The sequence below is a fragment of the Rhopilema esculentum genome, chromosome 5 (genome assembly GCF_057945365.1).
Source record: "Rhopilema esculentum isolate cy_ngs chromosome 5, ASM5794536v1, whole genome shotgun sequence".
NCBI classification, from domain to species: domain Eukaryota; kingdom Metazoa; phylum Cnidaria; class Scyphozoa; order Rhizostomeae; family Rhizostomatidae; genus Rhopilema; species Rhopilema esculentum.
In genome coordinates this window covers 3,397,611-3,416,314 of record NC_142819.1, presented here as the reverse complement: position 1 = coordinate 3,416,314, position 18,704 = coordinate 3,397,611, and the positions used below count along the sequence as shown (strand labels likewise).

At 38.8% G+C, this 18,704-nt stretch overlaps 2 protein-coding genes across 2 annotated transcripts; both read left to right on the top strand.

The window, feature by feature from the left end:
- The first annotated feature begins 389 nt into the window (after positions 1–389).
- LOC148960214 (uncharacterized) lies at positions 390–5,855 on the top strand. The gene has a single exon (XM_089108599.1). The coding sequence runs from the start codon at positions 390–392 to the stop codon at positions 5,853–5,855; it is 5,466 nt and encodes a 1,821-aa protein (XP_088964725.1).
- A 777-nt stretch (positions 5,856–6,632) lies between these two features.
- LOC135689367 (uncharacterized) lies at positions 6,633–18,191 on the top strand. Its single transcript, XM_089108730.1, has 4 exons — positions 6,633–8,163; positions 11,737–13,902; positions 14,309–14,862; positions 15,798–18,191. The coding sequence occupies exons 1-4, from the start codon at positions 6,843–6,845 to the stop codon at positions 17,520–17,522; spliced, it is 5,766 nt and encodes a 1,921-aa protein (XP_088964856.1). The 5' UTR covers positions 6,633–6,842; the 3' UTR covers positions 17,523–18,191.
- The last annotated feature ends 513 nt before the right edge of the window (positions 18,192–18,704 follow it).

Genomic DNA, 18,704 nt, shown 5'->3' with positions numbered 1-18,704 from the left:
GATTTCGCTACCCCTTACACCCTGTTGAATTTGTTTAGTTGGTCACCCTATGTACAAGCGCCTACGTAAGGGCCTTCTTATTTTTTCTGTATAAGGTGTTATCTTTAAAGTTGTTAAAGAGAGTTGTCGCCTGAAATCATCGCGAACGAACGCATTATCACAACGAAACGCTGTATTTCATTTATTCATTCACAAATCATCACAGTCTAAAATGTAACTGTTTGTTTTATTATCATCGTCTTCTGGCAATCTTTTAGTCATTATAGCTGGACTTAATATTTACAATTGTCGTAAATGTTGGAAACTAAGGACGCAGGACCTTCCGTGTATCCTTACAAGGATGCTCAGCCAACTACCCAACACTTTGGTGCCGTGACTCGGGAGCTGTAATGTCTGAAAAAGAAACATTAAAGAAGAAAATTCAGGCACGAAACGGTCATCGCCTGGTTGTTCGCAAAAATGTCGCGAAGGCCCGAGAGCTGTTGCCTCCGCGCGGTCAAAATCTTCCACCGGAACAACAATCGAAACTCGAATCAATCAAAAACACACTGGAACGAAAACGATTGATTATCACGACACTAGATACAGAAATTGAGGATCTTTTGGAAGAAGTCGATATCGAGAAAGAAATAGTAGATCGTAGCGATTTGGAAGAAGAAACGGAAGACATAATATGTCAAATAGATCTAGTTAGCAGAAAGGACACGATCGCCCCGCAACATGAACTTAATCGCAGCTTCGAATCACAAGGTTTTGCCACAGCAGGAAAAGTGAAGCTACCAAAATTACCTTTAACGGTGTTTAATGGAGACCCGACAGAATGGCCATCATTTTGGGATAGTTTTTCCTCAACAATTGATGAATCTCAAGGCTTGGCTCCTATCGACAAATTCAAATACTTACAGAAATCGCTGCTTGGCGAAGCCGCTAAAACGATATCAGGTCTTCCACTCACAAGTGAAAATTATCAAATTGCGCTAGACTTATTGCGAAAACGATATGGAAATCGTCAAATAATTATTTCAAAACATATTGAAGCCTTAATGGATTTACAAAGGACTGAAAACGGAGCGGATTTAAAGAAATTGCGTCAAATGTACGACAAAGTTGAAAGCACTGTTCGCAGCTTAAATGGAATTGGGGTATCTGCAGAAAGCTACGGAACTATCTTGACGCCTATCATAATGTCAAAAATACCGGTAGAGTTAAGACTTCTTATCTCGAGGAAACTATCGGATGAATGGGATTTAGAAGGACTATTATTAGCGTTCGGTGAAGAAATTTCACTTCGAGAAAAGTGCGTTTATGCACCTATTGGTAGTGCTACCAATACAAAAACAGTTTTATCAAAACCATCCTTTCAGCAATCCACAGCAGCTACACTGCTAATCAACAACCAGAAACGAGAAAGGAGTGCAAACGATGGAATACCATCTTGTTTATTTTGCGGGCAGAAACATTTTTCTTCGAGCTGCACAACGGTTTCGAATCCTGACGCGCGGAAGCAGACATTACGCGAGAAACGGAGATGCTTTGTTTGTTTACGTGGTGGACATGTTAGCAGATTTTGCAGAAGCAATACTAGATGTTTCAAATGCCAAGGAAAGCACCATGTTGCAATTTGTGGCTCAAAAGCTGGCAGTTCCGCAAGTTTTGCAAAAGCAAGAGAAACAGCGTACAAGGAAACCGTCGCCGCGCCTCAGTCACCGCCCACACAACCATCGGTAAGTACTTTGCTAGCGTCTCGCAATAACACCACAAATACCGCTGTCTTATTACAAACTGCAAGAGCTAAAGTAAGAAGAGTAGACAGTAACACAGAAGAATGCGTTGTAAGACTTATTTTAGACTCTTGCTCCCAGAAATCGTATATTTCACGCAGGCTAAGGGATAAGTTACAGTTGCCCACCATAAGCACAGAAAAGGTAATCATTAAAGAATTCGGTAACGTTAGTGGGACATTAAAAACGTGCGATTCAATCCAAATTGCTATCGAAGGAGCAGATAACCTAACTGTGTTTATTAATGCTTTTGTGGTAGACAATATTTGTAGCCCGGTTGCTAATCAAGCCATAGACGTAGCCAAACTGAAATATCCCCACATAAAAGATTTGCCTTTAGCTGATAAAGGTAGCGGCATGGATGAATTTGAAGTTGACATATTGATTGGGGCGGACTACATTTGGCAGTTCATGTTAGATCACGTAGTACGGGGGGAGCATGGTTATGGCCCCGTAGCTACACTTACCAGATTCGGGTATGTACTTAACGGTCCCGTAGAAATACCGACAACAAATGAACACTCATCGAACATTATCATTTCACATGTCCTTAAAACTGACAATATTGTCGTTGATAGCGATAAACATTTGATAAACGAACTTCACAAATTCTGGGATATCGAATCTATGGGTATCAAGTCTAATGAGCAAGAACTAACTTGTAGCGAAAATCCATTAGAGGGAAAAATTCATTTTAATCAAAAACTCGGAAAGTATGAGATTTCGCTCCCATTCAAGGAAGATCATCCTGTAATTGCAGACAATTATCAAGTAGCACGTAAACGTCTCGAAAGCCTGTTAAAACGCTTAAATTCAAAACCCGATGTTTTGCATCAATACAACGAAGTAATTTCTGAACAACTAAATTCCGGTGTTGTAGAAAAGGTAGAGGATACGGAGTTATGCTCGGCTCCTGTTGGATCTGTGTATTATAATCCTCACAGGGAAGTAGTTCGAGAAGAGCGGCAAACTACAAAACTTCGAGTCGTTTACGACGCAAGCTCTAAACAAAACGGCGAAGTAAGTTTAAACGATTGCTTAGAACCAGGCCCAAATCTGGTACCTCTCATTTTTGATGTACTTTTGAGACTCAGAGCTAAACGAATAGCGTTAATTGGTGACTTAGAAAAGGCATTTCTGAATATCATTATACAAGAAAACGACAGGAATTTTCTCCGATTCTTGTGGTACGATAACGTTTTTGAAAAAGATCCTGAGCTTGCAACATTGAGGTTTTCACGTTTAGTTTTTGGACTTACGAGTTCGCCGTATGTTCTTAATGCTACTGTACGTCACCACCTTGAAAACTATCGACAGTCAGATAACGAATTTGTGCAAACCGTCGAAAAATCTCTATATATCGACGATTTTGCGTTTTCATTAGATACTGAGGAGGAAAGTTTCGAACTTTATCGTAAACTCAAACTTTGTTTTGCTTCTGGAGGGTTTAATATGAGGAAATGGGCCTCTAACAGTGATTCGCTTATTGAACGCATTGAACTAGCTGAAAATATGCATAGTAAAACCGCAAATTCGAAGGAAAGTAATGTCATTTTCGACGATGATGAAACCTTCACAAAATCGATCTCTAATACAGTATGCAATGGTACCGAATCTAAAATCCTAGGAATGCCTTGGAACAGAAATAACGACAAATTTGTGTTTGACTTTTCGGAGTTTATCGAAGCCGCTAGCAGTAATGTTGAAGTAACCAAGCGCAATATTTTAAGAACTACCGCGCGGTTCTTTGATCCGCTCGGAGTACTTTCGCCGGTAATTCTTCCGCTTAAAATGATATTTCAGCAATTGTGCAAATTGAAAACAGCCTGGGATGAAAAACTCCCTGACGACATTTGCACTAATTGGCTCAAAATCGTAAACAACATTGCAAACACAACACCAATTGAATTTCCACGAAGCCTAATGGGAGATATTATCAGTAATGACGCTATTTCGATTCAACTACACGGCTTTTCTGATGCAAGTCAATATGCATATGGGGCTTGTGTATACTTTCGCGTCGAATCATCATCTAAACTAGTAATAAGCCGATTAATTTGTGCGAAAACCAAAGTAGCACCTATGAAAGGTGAAACAATACCGCGACTTGAACTAATGGCCGCAGTAACACTTTCGCGTCTTATAAAGTCAGTCCACAATGCCTTGATTAGCACAATTAACTTAGAATCAATCTTTTGTTGGACAGATTCACAGGTTGTCCTTCACTGGGTTTTAGGTAACAAAGAACACAAACAAGTATTTGTAAGAAATCGAGTGCATGAAATTTGCGATTTAACCGAAAAGAAAAATTGGCGATATTGTCCAACGTCTAAAAATCCAGCTGATATCGCTTCAAGAGGCATTGATTGTTCTAAAATGCAATCAAACGGGTTATGGTGGAACGGGCCACAGTTTTTGGAAAACGACTCGGAATTTTGGCCTGTAAATGAAATCGCGCCCTCGCAGCAAATCGAAATTAATACAAACGTTGTCGTAACTGAAAATAACGATCAGCTAAATCTGAACAAAATCATTCCATGCGTAAATTACAGTAGCTTCATTCGCTTAATACGGGTAACTGCGCTCGTATTGAAATTCGTGGCAATTTTAAAAGGAAAGGTTAAAAATTTACAAACAGACATAAGTGACGACTTTTTGTCCAAAGTCAACGAAGCGAAAATCATGTGGCACTTAGAAGTGCAAAAGGTCTTTGATCTATCTGGAAATGATAAAGAAATTAGAAATAACCTCGGATGTTTTGTCGACAAAGAAGGAATAATCAGAGTAGGGGGTAGACTTCAAAATGCATCGATTTCGTATAACAGTAAACACCCCGTATTATTGCCACGTCAGCATCATTTTACAAAATTGGTTATCTGGCATAGCCATTTAACAGTCAAACACAATGGAGTCAATGAAACACTTGCGCAAGTACGATCCAATTACTGGATTACGAAAGGTCGTCAGATTGTAAAATCCTTAATTGCGAAATGTTCCAGATGTAAAGCTATACATGGAAAACCATACGAAACACCAAATGCGCCACCGTTACCTGCATATCGCGTATCAGAAGATGCAGCATTTACCAACGTTGCAGTCGATTTTGCAGGTCCTTTATATGTAAAGGATATCTACACCAAAACTGATCGTATGAATAAATGCTACATTGCATTATTCAGTTGTGCAAATACGCGAGCAATACACCTTGAGTTAGTTCCAGATCTTTTCGCAGAAACATTCATTCGCGCGCTTAAACGTTTTACAGCTCGGAGAGGACTAAGTAAACTTATCGTTTCAGACAATGGAAAAACATTTCTGGATAAAAACGTTCAAATGTATGCGCAAAATATGAACATTCGATGGATATTCAACGTTCCTACTGCCAGCTGGTGGGGCGGCTGGTGGGAGATATGCGTAAAATTAACGAAAAAATGTCTTAGAAAAACGCTGGGAAACGCAAAGCTTTCGTACGAAGAACTGGAAACAGCATTGATCGAAACTGAAGGAATCATAAATTCTAGACCCTTAACATACGTTGGTGAAGAGATATCGGAACCACCATTAACGCCGTCGTGTCTTGTCATCGGAAGACGAATCCTCGATCAGTCGGAATCACTATCGTTGTCCTCGGATAAAACTTCATTAACAAAACGCGCTCGTTATTTAGAATTAATCATTGAACATTTTCGCCAAAGGTTCAAAAAGGAATATATTCCATCGTTACACGAACGACATCGTTGTTTGAAAAACCCGAAACGCGTAATACAAGTCGGAGACATCGTACACATTTTCAGAGATAAGGTTCCCAAACATACATGGGCGATGGGAAAAGTCGTTAAACTTCTAACTGGAAGAGACGGACTAGTTAGAGCTGCAGAAATCAAAACATTAGATAAGTCGCGACGAGTCATCTATATCAAAAGACCGATACAACGTTTATACCCACTTGAAGTTAATGCTAACGAAGAAAACTCAACTGAAATTGAACACCTTAATGGTCAAAAAGAACATGAACCATCGATTACTATGGTACGGGATGAAGACATTCGAGAACACATAGCAAACATTATTTAAATAACAACTAACGTACATTTTTTTGTAAATAGATTATTCCAAGATTGACTTCGTCAATCGGGGGGAGTGTGTTGAATTTGTTTAGTTGGTCACCCTATGTACAAGCGCCTACGTAAGGGCCTTCTTATTTTTTCTGTATAAGGTGTTATCTTTAAAGTTGTTAAAGAGAGTTGTCGCCTGAAATCATCGCGAACGAACGCATTATCACAACGAAACGCTGTATTTCATTTATTCATTCACAAATCATCACAGTCTAAAATGTAACTGTTTGTTTTATTATCATCGTCTTCTGGCAATCTTTTAGTCATTATAGCTGGACTTAATATTTACAATTGTCGTAAATGTTGGAAACTAAGGACGCAGGACCTTCCGTGTATCCTTACAAGGATGCTCAGCCAACTACCCAACACACCCCACTCCATCTAGTTCATGTTGTTCGATGAACAGAAACAACAAATAGCAGTTTCGCAAACTTTTTTGGTCACCCTATGGATGTTTTCAAAGAAGCAAGTTTGCTACCACAATAGGGCTACCTTGAGCCATTAAAACAGGGGAAGCACTTCATACGTGCCGGAAATTATGGCATGTTTTATTTTTTTATCTCGTACATTCATTTGAAAAATTCTTCAAAAAACCTTAAATAAATAGAAGTTTCAGAGGACAAACATTTTAACGACATTTTTCTAAAGTGTTTGTTTCTCTTTCTTGTTGTCTACTCACCCAACCAGACTGCTCTTTAACCCCCGGCTTTATTGATTGTTCTGTTCGCGAAGTGATTGTATTGAGATGATGTCTAGCTGATCTTCAAGCGAAGTGAGTCCGTGAGTTTATGTCTAGCTGATCTTCAAGCGAAACGAAATGAAATAAGAAAGACATCTTGGGAACTTTCATGAATTCATAAATCTGAAAAGATCTAACTTTTTATAAAGGTGCAAAAACTGTCCTGTGAGCAGACACCAGCGATTGTGGCCTAGTTCATGCTGAAAAATGGCGGCCGGTTACGACTCTGAAGTTGAAAAACGTTTGAAGGAATTTGAGCAAGTGGTTGCTGATATTGGAAAGATGGATTTCAACTGCGATAGATCCACTTTTTGCCAATCTTTTATGAGGCATGTATCAGGAATTCGTGAGATGATTTTGTATTTAACAGAGCAAAGGCTAGATTTGCATAAACAGCAACTTGAAAACCTGAAAAGAAAGACTGCCGAATTCATGGCGCTAGAGGAGTACCAGAGAAACCATACTGTGCTTCAAGCGAAGCAAGCGCTGCAAAAAGAGTTACAAGCTCAGCTAAACGAATACAAAGATATGATTATGAAGTTGACAGAAGCATGCACCTGGATCACATTGTCAACAAATGAAAAAATCAAGCCGTCTAGCAGTGGCATGGACCTAATGGGACGGTGCATTTTGAAGGAAAGTAGAAAGATGGTGCAAGGGTTGCCAATTTACGCAAGCAGGACCGAAATTGTTGAAGCATTGAAAAACCACCAATATATTGTTTTAAAAGGTGAAACAGGATCTGGAAAAAGTACCCAAGTACCACAATACATACTGGAGGGCGTATCAGGTCAACTGACAGGGAAAATAATATGTACGCAACCTAGAAAAGTGGCGGCGATTAGCCTTGCAAAGAGGGTAGCATTAGAGCAGTTTGAGGCAGTTGGGAAACATGTGAGGTATTGGGTTGGAATGAACAAAGTCTGTGGAGATGAAACTAAGTTGGTGTTCATGACAGATAGGATGCTGTTAAACTACTGTTTGGAAAACCCAAATTTGGATGACGTTGGATGTGTTATCATAGATGAAGCCCACGAACGCAGTGTTAATATAGATCTGGTTTTGAGTTTTGTAAAAACTGCAGCTGCAAAGCGATCTACGCTTAAAGTCGTGGTGACATCAGCCACCATTTCAACAAAATTATTCTCAGAGTATTTCTACAACTGTCCGGTATTTGAAATTCCTGGTCGCACATTTCCTGTTGAGGTGAGGTATGAAGAACAGGAAAACACAAAGGATGGTGGACGAGAAGATACTTACATCAAGCAAGCAGCAGCGAAGGCAGTTCAGGTTCATGAAAGTGAGGGAACAGGAGATATCCTTGTATTTCTGACTTCCCCACTGGAAGTTGAAAAAGCAATAGAGCATTTTCATAGAGTGTCAAAGAAAGCTTCAGCCTGCACAGTGTTACCACTTCATGGAAAGCTGCAACCAGATGAACAAATGAGAGTTTTTGAAACTGTCAAAGATGGAAGTAGGAAGATCGTATTTTCAACTAATGTTGCTGAGACATCTGTAACAATTCCAGGTAAGTGCATGTCAAGAGCTTACAGAAACATCGTGGTGACAAATTCCAAAGGGGGCACAGAGCAAAATTTTCCGGCAAATTTAAGCATACTATTAGGAGAAAATCCGATGATAAAATTATGGGAGGGAGTAACATTTTAACAAAGAAAAATTCCTGATGTGATTCTTTGACATTGAAACTGCTTTTTTTGTAATCAAATATTGGGTCATTGGCGTTCGCTTTTGGTAAAATGGGCGTTCCCTGCTTGTGAAACGAATTTTCTGGCAGTAAAGTATGTGGCAAAAATTTTTTGTCTTTATCTCAATTTCCATGAAGAGGGATGGGATGCTTGCATAGGCGAGCCCATTAGGCAGGTCTAGAAAACACCGTTAAAACAAGTGATCCTGCCATCGGTTAACATCTTTTAGGTAATCTAGATTGTGCAAAACTCTATAATGACTACATGTTTCAGATAATTGGCAAAGCCCGGTCGTCTTTCCATCTAGCAGTTTTTGAATCGATCTACATACAAACGGAAAAGCCGCTATTATGTAGACAGAAGGAGTTCGTTTTCTCTCCTGGACTCCAGTGGTAATTTTTCTAGGCACGCGACACTGATTGGTCAAGTATACGGGTCTTGTGCTTGCGTTTTTTTGATTGGCCTATTTCGATCCACAACTGGGTATATATTTTCCATCATTTACTTTCGGACCCTTCTTATTCTGAAGTTTTATGCTTTGAGGGGTGTCAGACAAAAAAGCTTTAGCCAATCTGTTATAATAGTCTGTTCTCTTAGCACAGTATTTGACTTGAATTGTGCAAATTGTGATACCAGCATGAAAATGGGTATAATGGGGTAATTTCATACGCTGATAACGAAGCCGAACAGACACAAGCTGAAAAATGCCCCCAAATGCTATTTTTAGACTGGGGTACTTGGCCCCAGTCCTCGAATTGGGCCAATCTCCATATGTCATTACTGATTTGTAAAAAAAGTGCAAAAGAAAAGAATTAGGTGCATTATCATATATTAAAATATATTAAGAGAAAAGGAAATAAAAAAATTGCCCCTTGATGCTATTTTTAGAATATGATATTGGTACCCATGTCTCTTTTTAGGCATTCTTCTCTAAATAATTACTCTCTTCTATATGAATATGAAATGTAGCTTTCTCTTTTCATTCAACAAACTGGAAAGTTATACGAAAAGATGTATTTGACAATCTTACCCCTTGATGATAGTTTTAGAATGGGGTACTGGAACCTAGTTCTCGATTTGGGTTTTACCTTCATAGTCTAGGCTTTAAGCACAGTATTTGACTTGAATTGTTCCATTTGTGGTACCAGCATGAAAATGGGTACATTGGGGCAATTTAACACGTTGATAATGATGCTTAACAGACACAAGCTTAAAAACGCCCCCAAGTGCTATTTTTAGACTGGGGTACTTGACCCAAGTTCTATATTTCTAGCCTGCCTGCAGACTATATATTTCGGATTTCATCCATACGTAGTGAACTAACGATTAAAATGACCATGAGGGTAAAGGTTTAAACACAATTCTACACAATAAAAGTATAACACAGAAGCAATTGAAATATTACCCTTGATGCCATTTTTAGAGTGGACTACTGGAGCCCAGGCCTCTACAAGCTTTATTTGTATAAGCTTTCTTTTATAAATCATTACTATTTTTGGTATGAATGTGATATAAAGTGAATATTAATTCTCTGGATTGCTACTACTCCTCTCAGAGGCTTTCAAGAAAAGCATAGAAGAACTACCTATTGAAGGTTGGAAAACAGAGACTAGAAGAATCAGTGCAATTCTATTATTGGTTCTCTGTTATGGAGTTAGAGTCAATGCTATTGTTGCTAGTTAAAGCAACAAGGGAGTCAAATTTCCACGTGTTTCTAAGTGCCCTTAATCAGATTGCACCTTGGATGTTTAGCCTTTATCATATAAACTACTCGCGCTGGCTGCTGATTTAACATCAATCGTATCTAAAAGTAGCCTATGAAGGTAAAACCCAAATCGAGAACTAGGTTGCAGTACCCCATTCTAAAACTATCATAAAGGGGTAAGATTGTCAAATACATCTTTTTGTATAACTTTCCAGTTTGTTGAAAGAAAAGAGAAAACTACATTTCATATTCATATAAAAGATAGTAATTATTTAGAGAAGAATGCCTAAAAAGAGACATGAGTACCAATATCATATTCTAAAAATAGCATCAAGGGGCAATTTTTTATTTCCTTTTCTCTTAATATATTTCAATATATGATAATGCACCTAAATCTTTTCTTTTGCAGTTTTTTACAAATCAGTAATGATATATGGAGATTGGCCCAATTCGAGGACTGGGGCCAAGTACCCCAGTCTAAAAATAGCATTTGGGGGCATTTTTCGGCTTGTGTCTGTTCGGCTTCGTTATCAGCGTGTGAAATTTCCCCAGTGTACCCATTTTGATGCTGGTATCACATTTTGCATGATTCATGCTCTAACAGTCCAGACTAAAATGTTTGCTTTTTTCAAAGCCATTTTCAAATATTGAAAATCGGGATAATTTTAATAGATTCTTGTGAAATATTAAACAATTTGGTCCATCGGCAAAGATTTATACCTGACCAATTTTGTAAAAAGTTCTTCAAAAGCTATTGTTCTTGCGAAAATTGATTTTCTTAACACCCTGGGAGGTGATAAGCACGAAAAATGAAGTAAAACTTGATCTCTAAACAATCTAATTTCAAGATGAATTTCTTTATTTTATCTGCCTATATTGAATACAGTATTTTATAGAAAGTATTATATTTCAATACGTAATAAATTTCTATAAAAATGCAAAAACATCTGCAATAAAGAAGATTTAGATGACAAATAATCGAATGCACCAGTTCTATCGTTGAACTGAAGCAAGCAAGTTGAACTGACTGTTCTATGTCGGAACACACAAATTGATTTTCTTTAGAAATTTATGTTGTAGTAAGTAGTCAAGCATATGTTCGTTTCTAATAAAATAGTTTCTTTTTCCTTTTGGGACATAACTTGCCGACAATTTTTTTCAATCATTTGATTTTCTGAGTAAAAATATATTTATTTTTCATTAGCAAACTGGAGGTTAGCAAAGCTAGAACAGGTCTCGCATTCCAATGAAACAAAATAATTATGAATAGCTGCTTCTGACTGGCTGAGTTGCCAAACTGTAAAAATCATCTGATTGGCTAAACAAGATTTATCTTTGTTCACGGAAAAATTTTGCTCGTCCGTTCCTTAAACAAGATGCATTTCATCAGCTGTGGTTAATAACAGATTTTTGACAAAATTTCCTGAAAACGGGAGGCTAGATTGGAAATCGGGAGAACAGGAGATGAACTCCCAAATCGGGAGACCCCCACCTAATTCGGGAAGTTGGAGCCTTTGGTATAGAGGACTTCATGTCAGACCTGTAAACAGTATTTTTCATCAATTTCAAAGTCATAAAGCAGAAGCAATTTATTGCAGTAGAAGTAACTTATAGGAGCCTAGGTAAATTGTAGGACATGCTCCATGCAACATCGTTTTGGCCTAATGTTTTCTTTTCGTTCTTTCCTTAGGTATCAAGTTTGTCATTGATACTGGTAGGGTTAAAGAGAAAATGTTTGATGCAAAAAGGGGCAATAGCTACCTGGAAGTGAAAATGGTCAGCAAAAGCTCCGCCATACAGAGGATGGGGCGTGCTGGAAGAACAGGCCCAGGAATATGTATTCGTTTATACAGCCAAGGCGCTTACGAAAAGCTGGACGAAAACACGGAACCAGAAATAAAGAAAATGCATTTGGCCTCGGCAGTTTTGAGCTTAATGGCTCTAGGCATTCATGACGTCAAAGGTTTTGATTTCATTGAACGTCCTGACGACAAGGCGTTAGAAACCTCCTTGGATGTTCTGCGTATGATTGGTGCTGTTGATTGGGGTGATTCTATTACGACGCAAGGCAAGAAGATGGCCAAGCTTCCTGTTGACCCGCGTACTGCTAAAATAGTTCTTGATGGTTTGGAAAGAGGGTGCAAAGACAAGTCAGTCATACTTGCAGCTGCAACAGTGTTCTCATCTAACATCTACATCAGAGTTGGCAGCGAGGAAGATAAAGAAAAGTCAGACATAGGAAAACTCGATTTCTGCAAGGAAGAAGGAGATTTGTTGACCATTGTAGACATCTTTGAAAAGTGGAATAGCAAAGATGGAAAGAGAGAACAAAACAAATGGTGCGTGGAAAATTTTGTAAATGCAAAATCGATGCGTTCTATCAAAGAGCTTGAAAAGGAAATAAAGTTTGCTTTAAGAGAAGTAGAGCCTAGTATCAAACCAGACAGCCGTCCTATTGAAGAAGAGCGAACTCTGTTGAAAAGGCTAATAACATCAGCTTTCTACGACAACATCGCCTACTTTACTGGCAATTCCCGATTGGGATATTGGAGTCCAAAGTATTCTCAAAGGTTTCAGTTGCACCCCTCTTCAGTTGTTAGTGCACTTGGAATGGAGCCGGAATTTCTGGTTTTCCAGGATGTCCTCAAAACACCTACCGCCAGTTACATAACTGGGATAACCCCAATCGAGGAGCAGTTTTTGGAGATGCTGTGCCCCCATCCATCCTACAAGATTGAATTACATTCACTGTTAAATCAAAGAGTTTTTAAGAAAATCATTTCACCAGTTGGCTCAGCAGTTATGAAAGATCTCATTGCGAATCGGGCAGAAAAGAAGAAGGTGCTAGAAAGTGAAATAACAAAGAAAGGAGAGTTTCCAGGGCTGCTTGAAATATGCTCAGAGAAAAGGCAATTTGTGATTTATGCAACAAAATTGATGGAAAGCAAAGCAACAAAATTGCTCAATGATTGTGTCAAAGAGATGCAAGAAAAACTCACGGCTGAAACCAAAGAAATACAGTTGGGTGGCAATACGATTGGATATCGAATTTTGATCGGAGCTGGTGGTGAAGCCTTGAGAATCTTGGAACCAGATGAATTTTCTGCAATTCAAATTGAGATTCATGAGCAACATATCGGTGTCACTGAAAAATGTTTCGAAGAAATAAAAGTAGAGATATCTGAAAAGTTGAAAAACTGTGCGATGGTGAAGCAGAAAAGTATTAACAAGAAGGAGACATCTGAGCAGCGTAATCCGTTTCGATGGGGCATGGTTCATTTCAATAATACGGAGGATGCCCAACAAGCAATAAAGAAACTGCAGTTTTCCACGCATGGATATCAAGTCATAGCCAAACCCCAATTCTTTGCTGGAAGGAATTTGGAGAATGGATCCTTGGTAAAAGTTGTTGTCAAATGGTCTCGAAGATGGTCTCAAGGTTTTGGATTCATTGTTTGCAAATCATATGCTGCTGCACAGGAAATTAAGAGTGAAATTCGATGGTTTTGCCGGAGTGACAAAAAAAATATACTGAAAATATTTTGCCGACTGATTGATAAAAGTATTGACAATGAGAAATTCAGAAATTCTCTGCAAGAGGACCTTGGGGTCAGCGAATACAATAATAAGGTCGTCAATGCATTCATTGAATATAGGAATGAACAACATTCGGCAAAAGAAGAGAGCATCTACGAGAGGAGTTTGCAAGAAAGGCTTGCTGGAATCCCCTTTGAATCTATCAAGATATTACCCATCAAGGACAAGAAAGCAGTCATCCGTAGAGCTTGTATACTATTTGCGAGCTTCCAGGATGCTGAAGAGGCAGTACGCTGCTTGAATGGTCCAGGAATCTTAGGTTTGGACCATTTCACTTTGGGATTGGGGATTGTGTCTAATAATATTGAAAATTGTCCAAGCGCCAAAGTAGACTTTTGTCTGTATTGGGATTTAAATCTTCAGTTTGTTATATTGATAAAGACAAAGTTTTTTAAATCCTCGTAATCTTGCATTTGAGACATGGCCTATTGTTAACATGGTAATGATCGAGCAAATATAAATAAACTGCACTTCAACCAAAATTATGGAAAGCAAGCTTCCTTCCAATGTAGTTACAGCAATATGGGTGCAGGATGATGGGTGCAGGATGGTGGGCGGTGGTATGGTGGTTTTGCCTCTTTTCCTAAATGATCCAGATAGAAAACTTGCATGAATATTTATTTTGCTGTTGCTTCCTTTTATCACCATCATATATTTATTCTCAGGGACACAAGACTGCAGCGCGGCCATTGAGTTGAAGAAGAAATTCTATTGCAAGGAAGCCATCTTTCCTGTGATCGACAAGGATTTGAAAGCCCTGCAGCATGATTCAAGAGGTAAGGATGTAGAAATAAAAGTGGAAAAAAGCAAGTCAAATAACAACTGTAAAATTGTGACCATCTGTGGGAAGGATTCGTTGCTCTACAAAATGCTTCTCTGTCGCTTACAAAGCATTGTGGAGGGTAAAGTCATCAGCAATTTGGTTGTGCCCAGCTTCTTGTACGAAACATTAAGAAGCAAGATATCTGACATGGAGACAAAAATTGAAAATGCAAAGGTCGACTATGATAGACGAACAAAACAATTGCTTCTCTTTGGAAAGCCGAAGGCTTGCACAGTACTGGAGGAGGACATCAAAAGACTTTTCCAGTCAGTTTCTGAAAATGAAACGAAAATTCACCTACGTGGACAAGGAAGGGCAACTGGGCTTATGAAAGCTTTGATGCAGAAATATGGAAATGACTTGCGAGGGATGATACAAGACAATGAAGTGATTCAGGTAATCCAACACCATAGTCATAGACTGATAGCGTCTTGAAAATCTCTTTCAAATATTCTAATTTGGAAAGAAACATTACAAAATATTATCGTGTATGAAAGTTTATTCGAAATAGTCAAGTGAACATATGCTCCTTCCCTAGAAAATTTGGGTTTTCAAAATAATTCACGAACCTAGTGAAAAACAACAGGAATTCTCAGAATACCTCAACATTTTAATAAATTCAACTGATGTAGTGATAAGACTGAATTTTTATAGATCTGACGTCATCACTCGATTACCCTGAAGCCATCTGGTTTTTTATCAAGGCTTTTTCTCTTAAAATACAATTTACATACAATTTATGCCTAAAAGTACAATTTATGCAAACCAATTACCAAACATCTTCCACAGGAAGTCTCGAGGAAAAAAGTTAAGAATACACGCATTCACAGAATAAGTTTCCGAAAATTTTTTCTGTAGCTTGTTAACCTCTCGAAAGTTTGCCGGAAATGCGTATCTCATGCTCGCATACCTAAACGGCACCTCTAGGTTGATCTTCTTGAAATAAAATACTTGGTAGATATAATAAATTAGGCTTCACGCTTACAATCAATGCCTCGGAAAGTCTTGCATTATTATGGTTTTAGGGATTTTCAGGCCATGTCTGTGTGAAATATAAAAGAAAATGTTTCTTTTATTGTATCTCCCTTGACGTTCTTTTCTTTTTAATAATATAACACCTCTAATGGGTCCTACCATTGCAAGTAATGTTTATATCCTTCCTCAAAACTATGCCCGAATTATGCCACCACGTATTACTGCCTTGTTCTTAAATCTTCCCATGAAAAAGAAGTCATGTCCAGAATATTTGCAATTGCGCTCATCTCTGACTTTGAAATTTGAAATCTCGAGTCATGTTACCGTTGAACTCATAATGTCTCTTTCAACTTCAGCTTAACATTCGAAGGCATGAGGTAATGGTCGTGGCATCGGATCAAACACAACAACGCATAAATACAATGATTAACGAAGTTGACGCAAAATTACATGCCGACCTTGGTGGACTAAAATCTCCTGGCACCCAAAATGAGAGTATTGGCTATGAAGACTGTTGTCTGTGTCTCTGCAAAGCTGACATCCTGCGGTATGCGTTAGAGGTGTGTGGACACTTGTATTGTGTTGCCTGTGTAAACGATCTGCTCGAAACAAGCGAACGGAATAAGAGTTTTCCAATCACATGCTGTAGTGAAGGCTGTTCAAGTAGCCTCGTTCTCAGAGATATCGAGAACTTAATTAAGAGCGGGGAACAACGAGGTCGACTAGCTGAAGCAGCATTATCTAATCTGGTGCAAACAAATCCAAAGCTCTACAGTTACTGCCCAACGCCAGACTGCCCTATGGTGTACAAAGTATCAGAACCAGATAATGCTAAACCTTTCACCTGTCCAAAATGTTTCAGGAAGACGTGCACTGCTTGCCATAATGATGCCCATGTTGGATTCAAATCATGTACGTCATGGAAAGGGTACAACGACAACAGTCATGTTTTTGAATGGGCGAGGGGTAAAAACGTTAGAGAATGCCCAAAATGCAACAATCTGATAGAAAAGAACGGAGGTTGCATGCATGTATCTTGTAATTGTGGTGCACATATTTGCTGGAGATGCATGAAAACCTTTTCGTCAAGTGGTGATTGCTATGACCATTTGGGAAGATGTGGAGGGATATTCCCAGGGAACATGGACCCCCCTGTTCTACACCCTGAAGCGCTACAAGCCGAAAGAGGTGGACAACCTAGACCATTCCTTGAAATGCAAAATACACAGGGAGCTGCCTTTCAAATTGCTGCAAGGAATGCAGTGCAGAATGAGATGCCACGTGCTGAAAGACGAGCCCACAGAGTGCCACAATATCATATTCCAGAACATGGCCGAATTGGGGTAAGAGATGGTTTGCCACAACATCAAATACCTGAGCATGATCGAATTAGGGTAAGAAATGTAAGGGAGAATGAGATGGCACGTGCTGAAAGGCAAGCCCGCGGAGTGCCACAATATCATATTCCCGAACATGGCCGAATTGGGGTAAGAGATGGTTTGCCACAACATCAAATACCTGAGCATGATCGAATTAGGGTAAGAAATGTAAGGGAGAATGAGATGGCACGTGCTGAAAGACAAGCCCGCAGAGTGCCACAATATCATATTCCCGAACATGGCCGAATTGGGGTAAGAGATGGTTTGCCACAACATCAAATACCTGAGCATGATCGAATTAGGGTAATCAATGTAAGGGAGAATGAGTTGGCACGTGCTGAAAGACAAGCCCGCAGAGTGCCACAATATCATATTCCCGAACATGGCCGAATTGGGGTAAGAGATGGTTTGCCACAACATCAAATACCTGAGCATGATCGAATTAGGGTAAGAAATGTAAGGGAGAATGAGATGGCACGTGCTGAAAGACAAGCCCGCAGAGTGCCACAATATCATATTCCCGAACATGGCCGAATTGGGGTAAGAGATGGTTTGCCACAACATCAAATACCTGAGCATGATCGAATTAGGGTAATCAATGTAAGGGAGAATGAGTTGGCACATGCAAGAAGACCAGTCATGGTTGGTTTAGAGCCCACTCATAGAAGAAGAGAGGGGAAACCTTCGTGTGCTACCATATAAAGAGCCATAGTTTCGAGAGAATTACATTTAAACAATTATAAACATAGCAATAACAAGTTCTTAGTAGAATTTGCGAAAAATTGAGAGATTAGCAAGTGAATGAATTGACAATTGAAATTCAAAGCATACTTCCTCACATAAATGGCAAAGTAATTCTTAGCATGAATTTTATTAACACAAGCAAGAACTGTCTCTTACAGTCTCTGGTAGGTACCCAGAGTCTCAAAAACATAGTTTGAATCTAGTATCAGAAATCTGAGATTTATAATACCCCATCGCCGTCTTCTGTGGCTCTAATACCCCAGGTAGCTGGTAGGCCAGATGCGATATTTCTAGACGAGCAGCCTGTTGCAAAAATGCCCGGCTAATTGCTTCCAGGGCAAATCAATCTATGGAAATCCCGTCACTCTATGGAAATCCCTTTGTCTTATCTGAAGTCCCTAGAAATCCCATTGTTTTGTCTAAAGTCCCTAGAAATCTTGTTGTTTTGATGGAATCCTTTTTTTGCGTTGCCCCTTGTATTGCTTCATCACAAAGGCACAGTAATGCTTTTTATTTCAACATGCAATTTTTATATGAATTGTTAGTTTGAAACTTAATTCAAGTATACCCAGACACTGTCATCAATTATTATTATTCTTGTCGAAATTTTAATGTTCTTTGCCGCTACTTATGCGTATTTGCTTGATGAATGAGGACTGAGAGATTACATCTTGCAAGCTTGCAAAGTCTGAATCTGAATTATGAAAGACGAAGACAGACAAAATAACATACATTAATTACAAAAAATTTCGTCGTGACAAAAATTCGGACAAATATTTTGACGGAAATTTCTTCGACGAAATTCAAAATGATACGAATTTTTGTCACGACGAAATTTTTTGCATTTAAGATTTTTGAAAATTCGCATAGAAAAACTATTGCATGAGGTCAACAATCAAATTTATGTATCCTTTTGATCTATTCCATTTAAATTACGTCATTTCCAAATTTACATCATCTTCATAATTATCTTTATCGTAGAAATCATCTTCTTTATTGTCGGTTCTTGAACTGACCTCATTTTCACCATCGTTCGATGAAAATAGTTCTAACTCAGTGGCGTAACGAGGGGTGAACACCACCCATAACTGGGTCAAAAAGGGCGAGGACCCAAATGTTTCCTGCTCAGAACGCCTTTGC